At 41.4% G+C, this 18,264-nt stretch overlaps 1 protein-coding gene across 3 annotated transcripts in view; it reads right to left on the bottom strand.

Annotated features, from left to right (window-relative positions):
- Nucleotides 1-16,796, bottom strand: part of fbln1 (fibulin 1) — a 32,070-nt gene extending 15,274 nt beyond the window's left edge. The window contains exons 1-15 of one of the 3 annotated variants that reach the window (XM_032523612.1): nucleotides 16,529-16,796; nucleotides 13,219-13,327; nucleotides 11,445-11,574; nucleotides 8,011-8,170; nucleotides 7,262-7,324; nucleotides 7,078-7,164; nucleotides 6,822-6,959; nucleotides 6,582-6,719; nucleotides 5,548-5,691; nucleotides 4,887-5,012; nucleotides 4,602-4,727; nucleotides 3,726-3,845; nucleotides 1,654-1,785; nucleotides 1,433-1,556; nucleotides 413-838 (exon numbers count right to left, since the gene is read on the bottom strand). In XM_032523612.1, coding sequence (XP_032379503.1) covers nucleotides 457-838; nucleotides 1,433-1,556; nucleotides 1,654-1,785; nucleotides 3,726-3,845; nucleotides 4,602-4,727; nucleotides 4,887-5,012; nucleotides 5,548-5,691; nucleotides 6,582-6,719; nucleotides 6,822-6,959; nucleotides 7,078-7,164; nucleotides 7,262-7,324; nucleotides 8,011-8,170; nucleotides 11,445-11,574; nucleotides 13,219-13,327; nucleotides 16,529-16,583 — 2,034 coding nt within the window. In that variant the 5' untranslated portion in view covers nucleotides 16,584-16,796 and the 3' untranslated portion in view covers nucleotides 413-456. Of the gene's footprint in view, nucleotides 1-21; nucleotides 839-1,432; nucleotides 1,557-1,653; nucleotides 1,786-3,725; nucleotides 3,846-4,601; nucleotides 4,728-4,886; nucleotides 5,013-5,547; nucleotides 5,692-6,581; nucleotides 6,720-6,821; nucleotides 6,960-7,077; nucleotides 7,165-7,261; nucleotides 7,325-8,010; nucleotides 8,171-11,444; nucleotides 11,575-13,218; nucleotides 13,328-16,528 lie in introns of those variants that run through there. The other 2 variants (XM_032523613.1, XM_032523611.1) reach the window with 2 other exon arrangements.
- Between the last annotated feature and the right edge of the window lie 1,468 nt (nucleotides 16,797-18,264).

The raw sequence follows: 18,264 nt of genomic DNA, 5'->3' as shown, positions 1-18,264 counted from the left end.
TTTTAAACTTGTTTTTAGCCTCTAAACATGTTCAAAATGTCATTGCAAGTGCCTATCCGTGTGCAGTGATTCCTTCCAAGTGGACACAGCAAATTTGACAGCAGTAGATGTGATAGAAAGGCATAAACGTTTTGTTAATTCAGCCAGTGCACATACCTCTGTTTATTTCCTGTTTTCCGCTGAAGTCAACACTAGACAAAACACTTTCTGTCACATCTACAGAAGTCAAATTCGCTGTGTTTACTCGGAAGGAATCACTGCACATGTTTAGAGGCTTAAAACACGTTTAAAACTTGCCCTATTTAAGCCTGTTGGGTGCAAACTCTAGCAGGAGGATACCTTGGTGTAGGCAGCACCGATTGTTTTTATTTTTCTCTCTACTGACAGTATTGAAATTAACTGGAATTCACATTTAAGAGTGTAGTAACTTGTGCAACCCTACATTAACTCCTGTTTTTATTCTAGTAGGGCATTGTAAGGTACTCTGGGCTCCTCCTGGGTAACAAAAACCAACACTTTTGCAAGGTATGTGCTGAGCGTGCCGTAGCGGCGAAGCCTCAGCTCCAGAGAAAGCTCAAAGTCCTGTGGCTGGTTAATGAGCTTTGCCACCGACATCACGCCGCCGGTGGGAACTTGCTCCGTCTTGAAGAAACCGCCCTCGTTGCCAGAGGTGATAACAATCTGGATATCATCGCCGGCCACGGTGTGGGAGGGGCCCATACGGAAGATGTTGGTGAAGGCGGGTATGTTGGTGGGGAAGGTGAGGTAGTAGTAGGTTATTCTCAGGGGCATGGCAGGGCAATCGACAGAGTCATTGCAAAGCAAGCGTTCACATCGACTGCAAAAAAAGAAGAGTGGGGGGCAGGGCAGAACGGGACAAGACAGAACAAAACAGGCACAAAGAGAAGGAGAGAGAAAGAGACCGGGTGTGAATTTATTTTGCCGTGCATTGCATGCAGTGGAAGGAACATCAGTCTCTTTAGCAAAATACTTCACAGGCCAATGTGAGATCATGCAAAAAGTTATGTCAATGGTGCCTGAATGGGTCATACACAGCCTCTACTGTAACTGAGTGAATGGAAAACAAATATCTGTATGCATTTCATCATTCTGAAACAACATGCTATAGCCAAATCTTTTCTGAAGTCAATCCAGTATGAGCATACTGGACATGCAGAACCTTGAATAACACATAAATAGGGGGCGGTTTGATAGGCTTGACATTGTCTACGAGCTCTTGGTAGGATGACCATTCAGACTCGACTGTAAGGAACATGGACCTTGCTCTATGAGTGTTTATGTGTGTGAGGTTTTCTGTTGATAAAGCATTATTAATGCCTGTCTATTCATTATCACTTTGCTATGAGCATAGAGGACACGATTAAATGTACAGTATGTTTTGGAAAAATGCATACAGAATCCAGATACTCACGTCTCTCCAACACGCCGGTAGTTATTTGGACACTCGAAGAACAGGCATCTGAATCCTCCCTGCACATTAAAGCAGCTCTGATTCACTGTGCATGTGTGCGTTCCCGTCAAGCATTCATCAATATCTGTGAGTACAAAAACAAAAAATGTGATTTCAAAACATCCACAAAAAAAGGAGTTGTATCAAAATTTACATAACACTTCACATGTAGGATAGCTTACCCTGGCAGCTGCGCCCATTCGGTGCCAATGTGTAGCCACTGACAGGACAGGAACAGTGGAAGCTGCCAGGGGTGTTGTGACAGCGATAGGAGCAAATATGACCTCCAGTGGGCAGGGCACACTCATCTATATCTAAAAATGTAACAAGACAGATACAAACTAGTCAAACCAGAGATTACATTTAAGACATATATATATATATATATATATATATATATATATATATTCCACACGATATATAACACATCAATATTATTATATATCCACTACCATTTCAAAAGTTGGGGTCACATTGAAATGTCCTTATTTTGAAAAAAGCACTGTACTTTCATGATGAGTAACTTTAAACTAGTCTTAACTTTGAAGAATACACTCTATACATTGCTAATGACTATTCTAGCTGCAAATGTCTGGTTTTTGTGCAATATCTACATAGGTGTTATGACCCCATTTCCAGCACTATCACTCCAGTGTTCTAATGGTACAATGTGTTTCGTCATTGGCTCAGAAGGCTAATTGATGTTAGAAAACCCTTGTGCAATCATGTTCACACATCTGAAAACAGTTTAGGTCGTTACAGAAGCTACAAAACTGATCTTCCTTTGAGCAGATTGAGTTTCTGGAGCATCACATTTGTGGGGTCATTAAACGCTCAAAATGGCCAGAAATAGAACTTTCATCTGAAACTCGACAGTCTATTCTTGTCCTTAGAAATGAAGGCTATTCCATGCGAGACATGCTAAGAATTTAAGATTTCTACAACGGTGTGTACACTCCCTTCAGAGGACAGCACAAACAGGCTCTACCAGAGTAGAAAAAGAAGTGTGAGGCCGCGTTGCACAACTGAGCAAGAAGATAAGTACATTAGAGTCTCTAGTTTGAGAAACAGACGCCTCACAGGTCCCCAACTGGCATCTTCATTAAATAGTACCCGCAAAACACCGTGTCAACATCTACAGTGAAGAGGATCTACAGTGAAAGGAAGAGGTGAGCGGATTTGGGCTTCAGGTAGAGTGGCAAAGAAAAAGCCATATCTGAGACTGGCCAATAAAGAAAAAGATTAGATGGGCAAAAGAACACAGACGGGACAGAGGAAGACTGGAAAAAGTGTTGTGACGGATGAATCCAGTTTGAGGGGTTTGGATCACAAAGAAGAACGTTTGTGAGACGCAGAACAAATGAAAAGATGCTGGAAGAAGCCTGACGCCACTGTTGAGCATGGTGGAGGTAATATGAGGTCTGGGGTTGCTTTGGTGCTGGTAAGGTGGGGATTTGACAGGGTAAAAGGGATTCTGAATAAGAGGCTATCACTCCATTTTGCAACGCCATGCCTACCCAGTGGACAGCGCTTGATTGGAGCCAATTTCATCCTACAACAGGACAATGACCCTAAACACACCTCCAAATTGGCAAGAACTTTTAGAGCAGAAGCAGCAGCTGGTATCTATCGGCAATGGAGTGGCCACGCAGTCACCAGATCTGAACCCCATTGAGCTGTTGTGGACAGCTTGACCGTATGGTACGCAAGAAGTGCCCATCCAACCAATCCAACTTGTGGGACTGCTTCTGGAACGTGGGTGCAATTTCTCCAGATTACCTCAACAAATTAACAGCTAGAATGCCAAAGGTCTGCAAGGCTGTAATTGCTGCAAATGGAGGATTCTTTGACGAAAGCAAGTTTTGATGTAAAAAAATCTTATTTCAAATACAAATCATTATTTCTAACCTTGTCAAGGTCTTGACTCTATTTTCAATTAATTTCACAACGTATGGTGGTGAATAAGTGTGACTTTTCAGGAAAACACAAAATTGTTTGGGTGACCCCAAACTTTTGAACCGTAGTGTATGTATGTATATATATATATATATATATATATATATATATAAAACATGTTTTTCCATACTGTTTGCTGCTTACACATAAGCTGAGTCTTCATATTAACACATGGGTATATTCAAGGTCAAAAGCACCATAGCAACAAGAACATGCTGAAAACAGGACTAATTGCCTTGATCTTTTAAACATGTTTTCACAATATACTAGTGTATTTGTTAAAAAGGTTCCATTTTACCTTCACAAGTCATGCCATCTATGTCACTGAGCTGGTAGCCACGGCGACAGTAACACTGGTAGGAGCCGTACACATTGGCACACTCTTGACTGCATGGGTTGTTCCCACACTCATTTAAATCTGTGCAGAGAAAAGATGATTACAGACCATTATGAGCTCTGTCCTAGTAGTTTACTAACAGGTACACCGAGTGATCACAAGAATAAATACCATGCACCTGCAGAGAGGTGGATCCTCTTCTGTTCATTTCAATACGGACAACATAACAGTTGTTTTCAAAGTTACACAACAGGATACTGAGAATGGGCCTAAATATAAAAGACTTTGAAAAAAATCCTGATTGTACAAGTGCCTGGAGGGTGGATGCTTTTCAAAGGTGTCTACCATTTGTTAGTTACCAGTTGCTAGTTTTACCAGAATGGCAAGTAAAATGCAGAAGTGTATTTTTTAAGTCAGACATTGAATCTAACTCTTGATAGATATTGTTAGACTTTGAAAACACTTGGGACACCAATGGAAATAAACCTGGGTTTTATCCCTGGCAAAGTCTGAGTCATGTCTTCAGCTGTCCTGTCACAAATAAAGGCCCACTGCGTTGAAGAATAAACCTTACTATATGGGGAAACCCTGATACATTGTATTTTACAAATATTAAAATTAGAATGTAAATGAACCAAACAAACCAAAATAACTTGATGCCATAGAAGGTAGTAGAACATAAGTGTCAGTTAAAATCAAAAACAACGGGTTGTCCAACTCAGAGCTGATCAGGGGTTTCTAATGTTTCAGTCACTGGGAATATATGTAGTATCACCTACAGGGTGCACTACACATTCTGTCTAAAAAGTTGCCATTTAGGTAGTTGGATAGTCTTACCGTCACAATTCCTGCCATCAGCGGCTAGCTTGAAGCCGGTGGTGCAGCTACATTGGTAGGATCCCAGAGTGTTCTCACATTTATGAGCACACAGGCGGCCAGGGTAGTGCCTGCATTCATTAATATCTAAAGACACACAAAGTCCAAATATTACAAAAATCCATTATACACATTTTGACCAGTACTAGTAGATGTACAGTATGACTGTTCTGTTTACATGGAGACAATACACTTGGATTAAGATCCTTATAGAAAAACATCAGGCAAGATTGACCAGCTGCTTACCCTCACAAAGCCGACTGAGGCTATTGAAGATGTAGCCAGTCTCACACTCACAGCGGTAGGAGCCTATCAGGTTGATACAACCATGACCTGCACAGACTTTTTCGGGGCCCTTACACTCATCAATATCTGCAGAGGGGCATGCGAAGAACAAAGAACACCATGATATGCACCTCAGGTAGGTTAGTAACATTGTAGTCTGGCTTTGCCAGACCTTCCTCCACAGCGCTGAGGAGGAGGGTCTGGTTAGTCCACACAGCATTCCAGGATGGGAGAAAACGTCTCCTGTTTTTTTTTACATTGCTTTAAACCACTCCCAGTCTGGTTGGGTGGCGCTAAGCACAGGGAAAAGCCATGTCGCCGCTGCGAAATAGCCTCGGGAAGGAACTTGTTTTGATGGAACATGTGTACGTTCAAAAGTTGTTTTAGTCGTGCAACAGAAAACTGGCAGATAGTCTAGCTAGCTGGCTCAATGTACCCTGCAGATATCTGAGGAACAGTTAACCATAGTCCTCAAAAAATCCAAATTCCAACACAAACAAAAAAGAAGGTAACGGACATCCGGCTGAATTTCCGACTGCAACGGAGCAATCCCTGAAGTGGAACGTTGCGGTTATAGACTAATAACACTGTTCTCCAGGAATGGTGAGTTTTTCAGCCATACCAACACAACGTGTGCCCTCTTCATTGAGGTGGTATCCTCGACCACAGTTAACAGAGTTCCTCTGGCAGATGAACGAGCCAACTGTGTTGATGCAGATCTGCCCGCGGTGGCATGGGCCCATCTGGCTGACACATTCATTGATATCTGAAAAGGCGGACACAGATGACATTGTTAAATCATGAAAAGATTTCTCTGGTCTATCTTTTAACACTGACTATACAGTTATTTAAATGTAAACTTTGGCCTAAAGATGGCTTTAGACAAAGGCCATTAAGTCATTACAACTGTCATGACTTCAGGCACGTCCTAAACATGTATTAGATTACCTGCTCTGTGTTTACCTATAACTCTCACTGCCATTACAGATCCAGCCACTCTCTCCTGCCCTAAAGTAACCCCTTTCCTGCCATTCCCCCAACCCATACCTGATCACCTCTGCCCACTTACTCACCTGCTCCCAATTTCCCTGATTAGTCTTGCATTATTTACCAGTCCATCTCTTTTCCAGATTGTAGTGTACATCCGCCTAGCTTTCCAGTGTTAATCTGCCTATTTATTCATGGGTAGTTATGCACAGTTAATGACTAAATCACCTAGAATATACACGTGAAATATTTTCTTGAAGTTGTTGTTAAAGGCTCAGTAAGTGACTTGAAATTGTCCCTATATCCTGACGGCAGCACATTAGACAGCTAATCTTTGATAACATCAGGCTCCTCTGCCTCCCTCTAGTGCTCTTAATGGCATTTGCAAGTTTCCACCCCAGTGTCAATCAATACCCGTGAACTGCGGTCAAACTGTAAAACTAGGCAGCGCTCATCAAATATAAATCAAGTCAATGTTACTCAAATGTCCTAGAATCTGATTGGTTGTTTTTCTTTTACCATTCCAAGCACGAGGAGGAGGCAGAACAACATGATTTTTTGTTGACAGATTTGATTCATGCAACACTGTCAGGACATAGTGACACTTTCAGCAAATATGACAAAAGTTTTGCCAACTGTAACTTTAAGGGCTGTTGTGGTAGCGCTTACCAATGCAGTTGCCGAGGGCATCCTGGATAAAGCCCGCACCACATTTGACTTTTGGGAGACAACGAAACGAACCCTGTGTGTTTTGGCACTCAAACTCTGGGCCACAGTTATGGATGCCACTCTCACACTCATCAATGTCTGGATAAAGAAATCACAGGAAAATTGCCATTAAAAACAATGCAAATACCTAAACACATAGGAACACAGTCAGATATGCAAACTAAGCACATTGGCACTGACCTTTGCAGTTGTTGTTGTCAGTGAGTTCATAGCCAGTCCCACAGCTGGCCTCTCTCTGGCAACGGAATGAGCCCTCTGTGTTAATACAACGCTCTCCTCCCCGACAGTTGCTGGCTCCCAGCAAACACTCGTTGATATCTGAGAGTGTTTGAAAGCAGAGGTTCTCTTATTGTGCTGCTCTTCCCTGACATCTAATTTCTTCTGTCACACAAATGGAAACATTCAACGTTTAAGAGACAGGACGAGTACTACCTACCCTCACAGCTCTTTCCATCTGGCTTGAGTTTGTAGCCTTTGAAACAGGAACAAGTACCATTTCCCACACAATTATGAGCACATTTCCCTATAATAGAAACAAAGATGTTGACAATTGATTACTGCATTTGCAAGATTAAATGTTAGATGTAGGAAAACTTGTTCATTGACTTAATATACTATACCTTTGCACTGATCACTTAATACTGAATTGTCTCCATTGTCATTGGTTTCATCTTTGTTTGGTACTGCATGAGAGAACAAAACACATCTTAACACCTTACATCTCTATCTAAGACCATTACAAATGTTGCAAGTTTGTTTCCAGTGCTGCAACTGAAGATTAATTTCATTATTAATTAAACTGCTGATAACTTTCTTAATTAAGTAAATATTTTTGGGCTATTAAATGTCAGAAAATAGAATTACGTGGCCATTACAATTTCCTAAAGGCCAAGGTGACATTTTTAAATGTCTCGTTCTGTCTGTCAATCAGTCCAAACCCCAAATGTACTCAATTTACTATTCAACAGGACAAATAAAAAACACAAATCCTCACAACTTGAAAGTTGGAACTATAAAATCAAGAAAAAAAAGGTTTTGCTGGAGTGCCTTTGACAAATTTTTATGATCTACGCAACCCAATAAAACCTTAATCAGTGTTTACCTCCCTTGAAAGCAATAACTAAAAAGCAATGACCACATAAATCCAGCAGGGGGCAGTGTGGTCTCATGTTTGACAACACCGTGGCTCGGATTTTTACATATTATTCTTCATTGTTATGCTTATCTTCCAATATTTTTTAGATATTAAATGTGTTTGGGCTTTTTGTTTTAAAACTGTAAAACTGTTAGTTGCCTGTTTTGATGCTAACTATCTTTGCAATTTTCTTTTTATATTTGGCCTACCTCATGCTTGATTTTTTTCACTCACATTCAGTTTTTTCTCTGGGTGTGGTCTGGTTGTCTGGGGCTCCATCCATGCAGCAGGCCCGGGACACAAGGCCACACTGGTAACCCACGGACAGGTTGTGGTCACAGGGTAGGCCCTGCTCCTGGGTCGCCTTCCCCAGAAGACAACAGTCACAGCACATCTACAGCACACAGAGTAGAATACAATCGAATAACCTTTGGTGCATAATGCAGACTTGGGAGAGAAAAAAACGTGTCACGCATGTCATAGAAAATTATTAACCCCCACCCTGATGTACCAGAAGAAGTGAAACCAAAAAGGAGATAGTGGGATAATGTTAGCTGGTAAAATACTGGAGGTAGATGAAACAGGCTTTTACACTGACAAGTGAGAAGGATGTGATTGACAGATCAACCAGACAGAGAAAAAAGAAGGCTGATTGAAAAGACATGCCAACTGACTGGCTTCAGACAGACAAATGAAAAGCAGTAAGTCAGCAAGACGGACAGACAGACAGTGATGAGATGACATCATCCCCTCTGGCTGAAGCATGCTTAATCAATCATTATGGCAGCTTAGTAATGTCAGTCGGCATAGGGGATGAAAGGAGCAGGGTGGGGGGGATGGGTGTGTTTTAGTTTTAGTTCGGGCAATGACCTTATATGAGTGAAATGTAATCATGTGTGGTGTATTTGTGTATTGATGGTAATAGAACAACAGAACACATGTCACAAGTCTTTCAAATATGACACCTCTATATAGGTACAGATATCATTGTTAACTCCTACTCCCCTTGTCTCTGTGTGTTTGCTTCTATGGCCTTGACTCTGTCCCAAAACCCTCTGTACACTATTTGCCATGCACCGATCGACAGAGGGACAAGGTTAGCAACTATGGTAGCCTAACTATTTAGCCAGATATTTCCTTCAGGACAGCTTGATGTGTAAACAAGTAACTAAACAAGTTCAACAAATCAACTTAAAGGTGATAGTATGTCAGTGTTATGTGTATAGAGAAAAAAAAAACATGACTGGTTGCTCTGTAGACTCAACAGTAAATCACCTGTGTCAGGTGCTCTTGAAAAACAGGATAAACAAGACGGCAATCCGGACATTCCAACAAAAAAATAATAACAATGATGAAGGAAATTTTTTTTTAAAAAGACTGTTTTTACAACTACAGCTAATCCAATAAAGGCTTTAATTTCCTTCCTCATGGTTATAATTTCTTACTATACTTTGGAGTGCCTGGACAGCCTTTCTGTTTATCATGGCCAAAAGAGGAGTTCAAAAAACTTGCATTACAACATGTGTTGACCCAATGTATTGACTTTTTTGCTTTTTATAAGAGAGTTAGATTGATAGCAGATCAACACCAGACGTCTGTACTTTAAGTATCAAGCTGGAGCCATGAGACAGTTAGTTTAGCTTCTCATGCCAACTGGGGGAAACACCTAGAAAGGTAGTCTCACATTGCCACATTTCCACAGCACTTTGTCACTGCTAGATTATGGTCTGGAGTATGGTCTGGCTGCCCCCCTTCCTATCTATGTATCTATTTTGGAATAGAGGGCAAAAACATGATTGCTTGTTTGTATTTCTTTAAACCAATCACAACCGTCCTGGGCGCTAAGGCCAATAATAATAATAATTTATACTGTTTATTGATCCCGAGTGGGGAAATTACAATTTACACTCTGTTTTGTTTTGAAATCAGTACCCAATGGAGAGATGTCAGAGTGAGTAGGTTGCCAGTGCTGGACCAGCGCTCTGGGTGGATGGGGGCATGGGGGGTGAGGGGGGTGCAGTGCCTTGCTCTAGGGCACCTGGCAGAACCCAGGAGGTGAACTGGCATCTCTCCAGCTACCAATCCACACTCTGTACTTTGGTCCGGACTGGGACTTTAACCAGTAACCCTTTGGTTCCTCCCTTTGGACTGAGTTACAGCCAACCCCCTACCTGTTCAGCAACAGTGGATAAAGTGGAAGGGGCGTGGCTGGATGTCAGGATTTATCCCAGCACCATACATCTAGTAAGCCAGACTAGTTCAGAGGTAAGAAAATCAATATACCAGCATCTCTAAAGCTCGCTCATTAATATTTTACCTTTTTTGTTTACAGGTTGTGGTTTAAAGTGAAATTATGTGCTGAACTCTTGCAGGGACTTCATGATCTATCTCTGTTGGTCCCATAATGACTACACTTTTGGAAGTCACTTTGCCCGGCCAAGAAATAGTCATGCACATACAACTGGAAAAACACAAATTGCCACTTTTACACTTTTGTTTTTGTAAACAAAAGACAGATACTGTAATGTAGTAAACCTTAGAGGTGCTGGTAGATAAGATATCACACAGACATGGCGGTGGCATCAATCTCCTTATCTAACTCTCAGCAAGCATTTCTGTAATGGACTATTGTTATTATTATTAGGATTATACTTTCTCGATTTCTGTCCCAAGTTTACAGAAACACTAAGGGTTTAAGGTGAGGACTGATTTTAATTTCTTGTTACATTACATTGTATTACATGTCATTTAGCTGACGCGTTTACCCAAAGAGATTTACAATTGCTACATATATCAGAGGTTACACCGCTCTGGAGCTGCTAGGGACACACGCCTCTTGCTCAGGGACACATTGGTTGATGTATCACAGTGGGAATCGAACCCTGCTCCCCCACACCAAAGGTATGTGTCATATCCACTCATCATCACCACCCGTTTCACAATGTAAACCTTTTGATACTGCATGCTGACTGTGGTTACTTAAACATTATTTTATCCAGTAAAAGTAGGGGAAGCCATCTCCTACTTATACATATCTTTTGTCTTATTTAACTTACCTGTGCAGATTTAGGTACGAGCACTTTACATTCGATCAAGTAAAGACAAGCTTTCTGACTGACAATTATCTCATCCGGTTAAGTAGATGCACCAACTTGCTACCCCTCCTTTGTCAATTTGCCATGATGTGCTGATGTGTAGATTATGTTGTGAAAATATAGAGGCACATTGAGATTTGGGCTGAAGGAATAAAAAGGCTGAAAAGTGCTTGGACCTGAGCCTGCGGAAGATTCTAGAGTCAGAGTCTGAATTTATAATCTATCTGACAGCAACAAGCTCCATACCTCCCTGGAGTGACATGCCTCATCCTGTTCACAGCGCGCACACACACAAAGACAAAGACACACACAAATGCACACCATCCATCTCATCAATCATTTGCCTCTAAACTGGCTGTCCAGCGGAGTGATATACTGTACATTGATTGAGTAGAGGAAGATTTTTGGTGCACACTGTGATTTCATTTACTCTTTTTGTCTCTATTCATAGTATTTTCAGCTAGTAAGTCCCACACACACACACACACACACACACACACACACACACACACACACACACACACACACATACATACGTGTGTACAGTATGTGCACATACAGGTACAAACACACCTTTGTAGTCTTGGTCTCGCAGGTGTTGGTGAATAAAGATTCACAGGCTCCTTGGCCTTTGGCCATGTTGATACCAGTGGTGCACATGTTATCCTCAAGCACTGTTACACAGCACTGCTCCTGCACTGTCCTGTCAGCAAGAAAAAACACAAAACACAGGTGCTGCATTTATTCTCAGCTCTATCAATAATCTCCTCACTGCAGTACAACTCTGCCTTCGAGTTTAGCCCATTAAAATTAGCCTGAGGCAAGCCTGACGGGAATCTCAGAGTTGTCATGCTAAAAATGCGTGAATAAGTGCATGGGTTGAGTAAATCCTGTGTGGATTCCAAGGAAGGCATTGGATGTTTATTGTGTTTTGCAATGCTGACATTACTAGACTTGAACTGGGTTGAGCAGCACTCCCAAGGCCATTTTCTGTTGTTTAACCATCATTTCAGTCCTGTGAAATGAATCTTAGTATAATATCACTAAAAACTGGTCCCTTTAGATAAGCATGCTGTGTGCTCTGAGAATGGTGAAAAGTTGCATGCTAATTGTGTGACTAACAGTTGCCAGTACATACAGTTTGCTTGGGGTAAATAACATCACCAGGACAGGATTGCACCACCATTTTCTTAGAAAGCAGTGAAGACATGTTACAGATTTAAAACATTAAGTGAGAAACAAGTTGTACGCCAGCCAACCTTGACCTCTGAGCTCTGTGCAAATGACGATCATTAAACATACGTATATCTACTATAACAATGTCAAAAGCAATATCTGCAACAAGCACAGCCCCTCTCATGAGACCACTATTATCAAAATATCAGTTACCTAATGGTTCTGTTTGATCAGATTTTTATTGTATTGTCCACATTGTAGCATTTGCTGTCTGTTAGTGCAGTCCAGTCAGTTAAGAGTGGGTGTCTGGAAATCTGTCTCACAGCAATTTTACAAGACACAAAGCACAAAACGTCACCCCCCCCCCACCTCTTCTCTCTCCTCCCAACCAGCCTCTTGATCAACTCTTACCAGAAATCTCTTTCCAAATAAACTAGTGTAGATCTCAAATTCACTCCAAGCCGCACACCTCCTCTACAGAACCTTTTATGGGCACAGTTGTGCTCCTGTTTTTCTTTTCTCTTCTCTTCTCTCCCCTCTTCTTCTTTCATACTGTTTTCCCTCTTTGGTGTCTGAAGAAATCGTTCAGATTTCCTGTTATTGCCTCTCTCCATCCTCCCTCTATGTCCCGTTTCACCTCTAAGGTATTTCCTGGGTTTTGAAACAGCCCCAGTTCTGACCCCCCTCACCCCTTTTCCACCCTGCTCCCCCACAAACCTCTGCCCTTTTCCTTTCTTCCCCATGCACTATAATTTAAACAAATTTCGGATCACTTAGGGTGGCTATGGTAAATGTGTTTGCCAGCAGTGTGTTCACAGCAGCAGATCTCCCTGGCTTATGGACCCTGAACCTGTGGCAGCACACCCTCTAGGGTTACCAGCAGACCTGTTATTATCCCATCACTATTAGTGTTTCCTGCTCTCATGTGAAGTGAATAATGTGCCCAGAGATTTACGGGAGTAAGGTAAAGCAATCTCATAAGCCTACAGACATCCCATTCATGGTACAGGCAAAATCCCTCGGGGCCAATACTGCAGGAGCTTCTGTGGCGCAGATAGAAAATGTAAAGATTATGCAAAAGGGTGCTAGAATGAATGACTTGTGAATCTGAATAAACCCCCAGCCAACCAACCATAAACCGTATGGTGTGTAGCAGTTAGCGGCTGCTCACCTGCATGTGTTTGACCCAGAGATGAGAGGGAGGGACGCACACTCTTCGTTATCATTGCCATGCTTCTGGCCATCTTTACAGCAGTCCTCGATGGAGATCTGCTCCACTCCTACAAACATTATAGAAACAACACAAGCTGAGTCTACAGGTGGACAGGTAAAAAGGTGCACATCCCATTCACCGTGCACTGTCAGAGGGACATTTTCACATCTAGCATTGTCTGGTTGGGTGCAATAAGGGGACCCCCACCGACATAATCACTGCAGGAGATGGAGCCCAGATGGAGTACTGCTGCCTCCGCACCTGTCTGCATATCTACAAGGTGGTTACCACACTTGCTTGAGGCTAGTTTTGATCCCTTTAAGCTGTTCATGATGACACAAAATATATTTTATGATTTAAGCATTCTTTTATGAAATTAAGCATTATTTCTTTGACAAACATTTTCTTTTGGCAAAAATAAAAGTGATTAATGCTGATTAAAAAAAGGTTATGATGATCAAATTTAGAAATCTAACCTGAACAAAAGAGGATATTGCCATTATCCTCTAAAGATGGAAAAACAAAATTCAAAATCTGTCTGGCAATTTGAATTGCTCGTAGACCTTTTTTTTTTTTCAAAAAACACTGAATGATGGATATGTTGTTGGATTTTTTTATTACTGGAGCACACCCATCTCTGTGGTGGTGATCTAGCTGTTTCTTCATGTGGATCAGAGAGCGAGGAATGCCTCGACTCTGTAAACAACCAGCTGTCCCAATCACATCAAGCACATTCATTTGCCTGTGGTTTGTGTGATCTGCCAAACGTGAAATAGCTTTGGCACATCAGCTCCTTGGACTTTTTTTTTGCCTTCGGCTCAAACCAGGATGAGTGCACCGAATTGTTATTAACTGCAAGCAAAAACAAACACACCATGAAATACATTTTGTTGAACCATTGTAATATAATATGGGTTGTTGCTGGTTAGTGATTGAATGCTCTGAATTTTTGGGAATTGTGATTGGGAAATGCACTGAAAAAAAATCCATCTGTTTGAGACACAACGTCTGCCGTGACCAGTCTGGCAAGAGTCAACAACCTCAGTTAATAAGTTAGATGACGTTGGGAGGACAAGTGTCTGGAATAGCAGTCCTCAGTTTTATAGATTTGCTGCTTTCCCCCAGAGGTGCAGGAGATATTTTATTATAACCAGTAAATCAGATATGAAGCACAAGCAGGAATAGTCATCATCACAAACAGTTTTCTGCATTGATAAAGAAATGTATAACACAATGTTAGCATTACAATAAAACGCTCAACTTCTCTGAACAGTTTGCAGCCTTGTGTTAACCCAGTTCTGCAGCCCAGCACTAAGTAGGGTCAAGAACAATGACTAAGAGTTTCTTATAATCCACATATGTGTTTTTTTTCTCAAGAAAAGCAGGCATTTCCCCGGTGTAGGCTTCAGAAAAACAAAGCACAGAATTAAAACATTGTGACCATTGCTACTGCAAAAAGGATGATTAAGCTGGCAGACGGGAGTGAATATGGACAGGGGATTTATTACTAGGCAGCCACATTAGCTGACTCACTACTGACTTCTGGAAGTCTGGCAAATCCCAGAATCCTCTGGCCAATAAACCTTGTAGCAGCTGGATGAAATGAGATGGCATTTTAAAAGCTATTTACATGGGCCTACCAAGTGGGCCCTCTCATAGTTTATCTATCTCTGTCTCCGAATGTTTAAGACCTCTGTCTGTATGCAAATTAACACCAAGATATTCCAATGAGACAATACATTTAGCTAAAAAATATATAATTTGGATATAAATGTACTCTGAGTGCCATTAAGGCCTTATAGAAAGGTGTCAAATACTCTTGTATTGAAGTATGCAGTTTGTCTAAATTAAATGACACTTGGTTTCATACTGTTACAGCTCACACTGCTCTGTCCTGGAGATTTCTGCCACAGTAGCACTCTGCTGATAACTAACTCTAACCCACAAGGCATCGCAGAGTCATTCCAACGCCACCACTGTCTGCTGCTCTAGCAAACCTAAATTGAAATACCAGGAGTGCCTTAAAACTGTGTGGTGCTGTTTTATCAAAAGAGGTAAACCAGGCGCAGCCGTCCTCTGGCCTAGATGCAGTCTGCCACAGTTCTCTGTCTCTGTGATGCATTGTCTGTCTGGACAGGGCTGATTTCCATCTTGGATAGCAGTGCTGGTTGTGAGGGCCATTCTTTCTTGGCAGAGCAGCACATGGCTTGCCTGCGTCTAGACGCCTCATGTAAACACGGCTTAATGAGCCCACTGGTGGAGCTCCGCCCAGGCAGAGTAGTTAGTCTTAGCCAGACATCACAACAGCAGTGTACATCTCTTTCACAGGCTGCTCTTGAAGCTTTTATTTGGAGGTTTTTGTCAATCTTAGTGATATAAAAAGACTTTGTCACAGGACGTAGATGCTTTTCACTCTATCTTTCTATCTATCTGAATTTTACTCCAAACGGATCCGTGACACCAACCCCTTCAAAGAAAAAGTGAAGTGGCCCGGCTGACTGTGAAAGTTGCCCCATATGTGACCAAGGCACCATGGACATTTGGATATGTATAAATCACACCCCTCTGTCCGGACCACCCTGTCCTCGTGAGACACTGGTCGTTCTGACATAGCATCACAGCACTTGGCCTTTGACTTACAGGGCAGAAAAACTCTTACATACAACTTATGCAAAACTGTTTTTTAATTTTAATGTGAAATCTTATTACTTCATGAATCAAGTTGCACGTAGGCTATAGCCTTAACCAAATGCAATGGATGAAAGAGAGCGTAGCCTCTGGATTTCTGTCCTACACAGTGCAGTGTGCAAAGAGTTTACAGCTGTTAGACATGACTTTATATAATAACATTGAATAGCATTAACTACATTGTAAGTTGATAGGGAATACAATAGAAACAGAAAATTCTTCTAAAGAAGTGATCATGGTCTTTAATTATATTTGGCCTGTACAGTTTTAACCCTACTTCATTTCAATACAAACCTGCAACACTTTGATGCACCCAGCTTTGTGAACTGTGCTTTTATCACATGCCCCGACTAGTCCTGTGACAAATTCATCACCTCCCTGGGTCTCACTCTTTGCCTTTCATCACTTGCATTCTTATTGTAAATACCTTCACAACACCATGTAAAAAAATTTAATGGAATATATTATTGTCCACCCACATTAGAAACAAACAGCTGCCTATAACATTCTTTGGCTTGGTGTGGTTTATCTTAATTAAAAGTCGTCAAGTAGTCAGGATCTTTACAGAAAGGTAACTTACCTTGGCCAAGGAGAACTCCGAACAGAGAGCAGAGCAGCACTACGCACGGAGCCATTGAATGAGAAAGAGAGATTCAGTGGGAAGTGAAAGGTGTCCGACAGCTTTGAGCTTGCCTATGCTCGTTTTCTCTGCAGGATGTGTAAATAAACAGCAGAGCTCCTTTAAAAACGCAAGACCCCGTCCGCGGGAAAGACGTAGATGGGATGGAGCTGAGTGAGTCGCAGTAGCATCTGACTGGAGGAATGAGCGTCCAATTATGACGCTGCGAGGGGCGGGCTGGGGCCACAGACAGCGACTTATTGCTAATCAGTATGAACTCACTATTAAAGACATTCATCTTAAACTCATTTACAGTATATTACAAATAAAAAAATATAATTTCGCTATTGAGAATTACAGACTGGTTGTAGGCAAGACAAGTTTATTTATATAGCACATTTAAGCATCTATTCAAAGTGCTTCAGATGAAATATTAGATTAGAATAAGTGAGTTACTATGTAATAATTACTATATTTGGTCACTTGGCCTATCCTTTTAAAAGGTTTTATATAATTGACGCAAGTAGGCCTATAAGACCTGAAATATAGGGAGATGTGGGCTAAAATGGGTTTTACTGTCTACAGGAGGAATTGTAAGTGACCTCAGGCTACTGTGCTGCAAGTTATGCATGCACACATGGAAATTGTCTTCCCATCAATAGCAAAGTAGACTTTTTTCTGTCTGTGACTAATGAGTGTACTGATTACTCAACATCTGGAGCCGGTTTTGGGGTTACTTAAAAATATCTTGTGGCTATGTCCAGTCCGTAAGCCTTGAAACCTTTTGGATATCTCTAGAGGAAATTGTCATTGCCTGCAAATAACTATATTTATTCACCGCTACATTTGAGTTTGCAGAAAGATGACAGAAAAAAACGCATGTGCACAGTGGTGTTTAAGGTTTCCGTAAGCTAACTACTGGGCCTATGTGTGTTTTACTTAACTTCACAGCTGTATCAAAAAAAATGTGCCATTTTTCCTCAAAGTTAATGAATTAAAATAGTTGCAACAGTGCCAAATATGTGGGCACACTGTCAGCCAAAGTTATCATGAACTGTGGGAAGGAGCTGGGTATAAACAAGCCACACACACATGCATGCACATACTCGCACAAGTCTATCGGAATTGGCAAGGAGAGGAGAAATAATTGCTAGACTGTGTTATAAACATTTTGTACCAACTAAAGCCTTCTGCAAATTCAATCAGTCTACTGACTCTGGGCATGGTGACAGAGAGAGGTTAAATGATCTTCTAATCAGAGCCACATGTCTCCACCACCAGTCTAGCCATTCTAGAAACATCTACAAGGACTTGATATCAGGACACCACAGGCATACAGGAAAGCCCACAAGTATATGGCAGCTATAAATGGTAACTGCACTGTTGAAGAGTAGTGTGTGACAAGTCAAGTCTCAATCTCTGCTCTACAGTCCAATGTAGTCTACATTTCTGTTGCACTGTCAACAATCTTCCTATAAAACCACATTTTAACAGACCACACCGGTGTTTTGAATGCTTAATATGCATTTGTGCACAAGACCAGCAACGTGTCACCAATGATTTCACTATATAGTACCACCATTGCAGAGCTGTCTCAGTGTATGGAGTGGGGATTTAAGTTTAAATGTTATGTTATTTATCTTCCTTATTTAGAAAATACAACTGCCATTTTCAATGTAGTTATCTAGTATTCATTT

This window comes from Etheostoma spectabile, chromosome 8 (genome assembly GCF_008692095.1).
Source record: "Etheostoma spectabile isolate EspeVRDwgs_2016 chromosome 8, UIUC_Espe_1.0, whole genome shotgun sequence".
Lineage (NCBI taxonomy): Eukaryota > Metazoa > Chordata > Actinopteri > Perciformes > Percidae > Etheostoma > Etheostoma spectabile.
The sequence above is the reverse complement of the archived record's forward strand: the minus strand, read 5'-3'. Positions and strand labels throughout refer to the sequence as shown.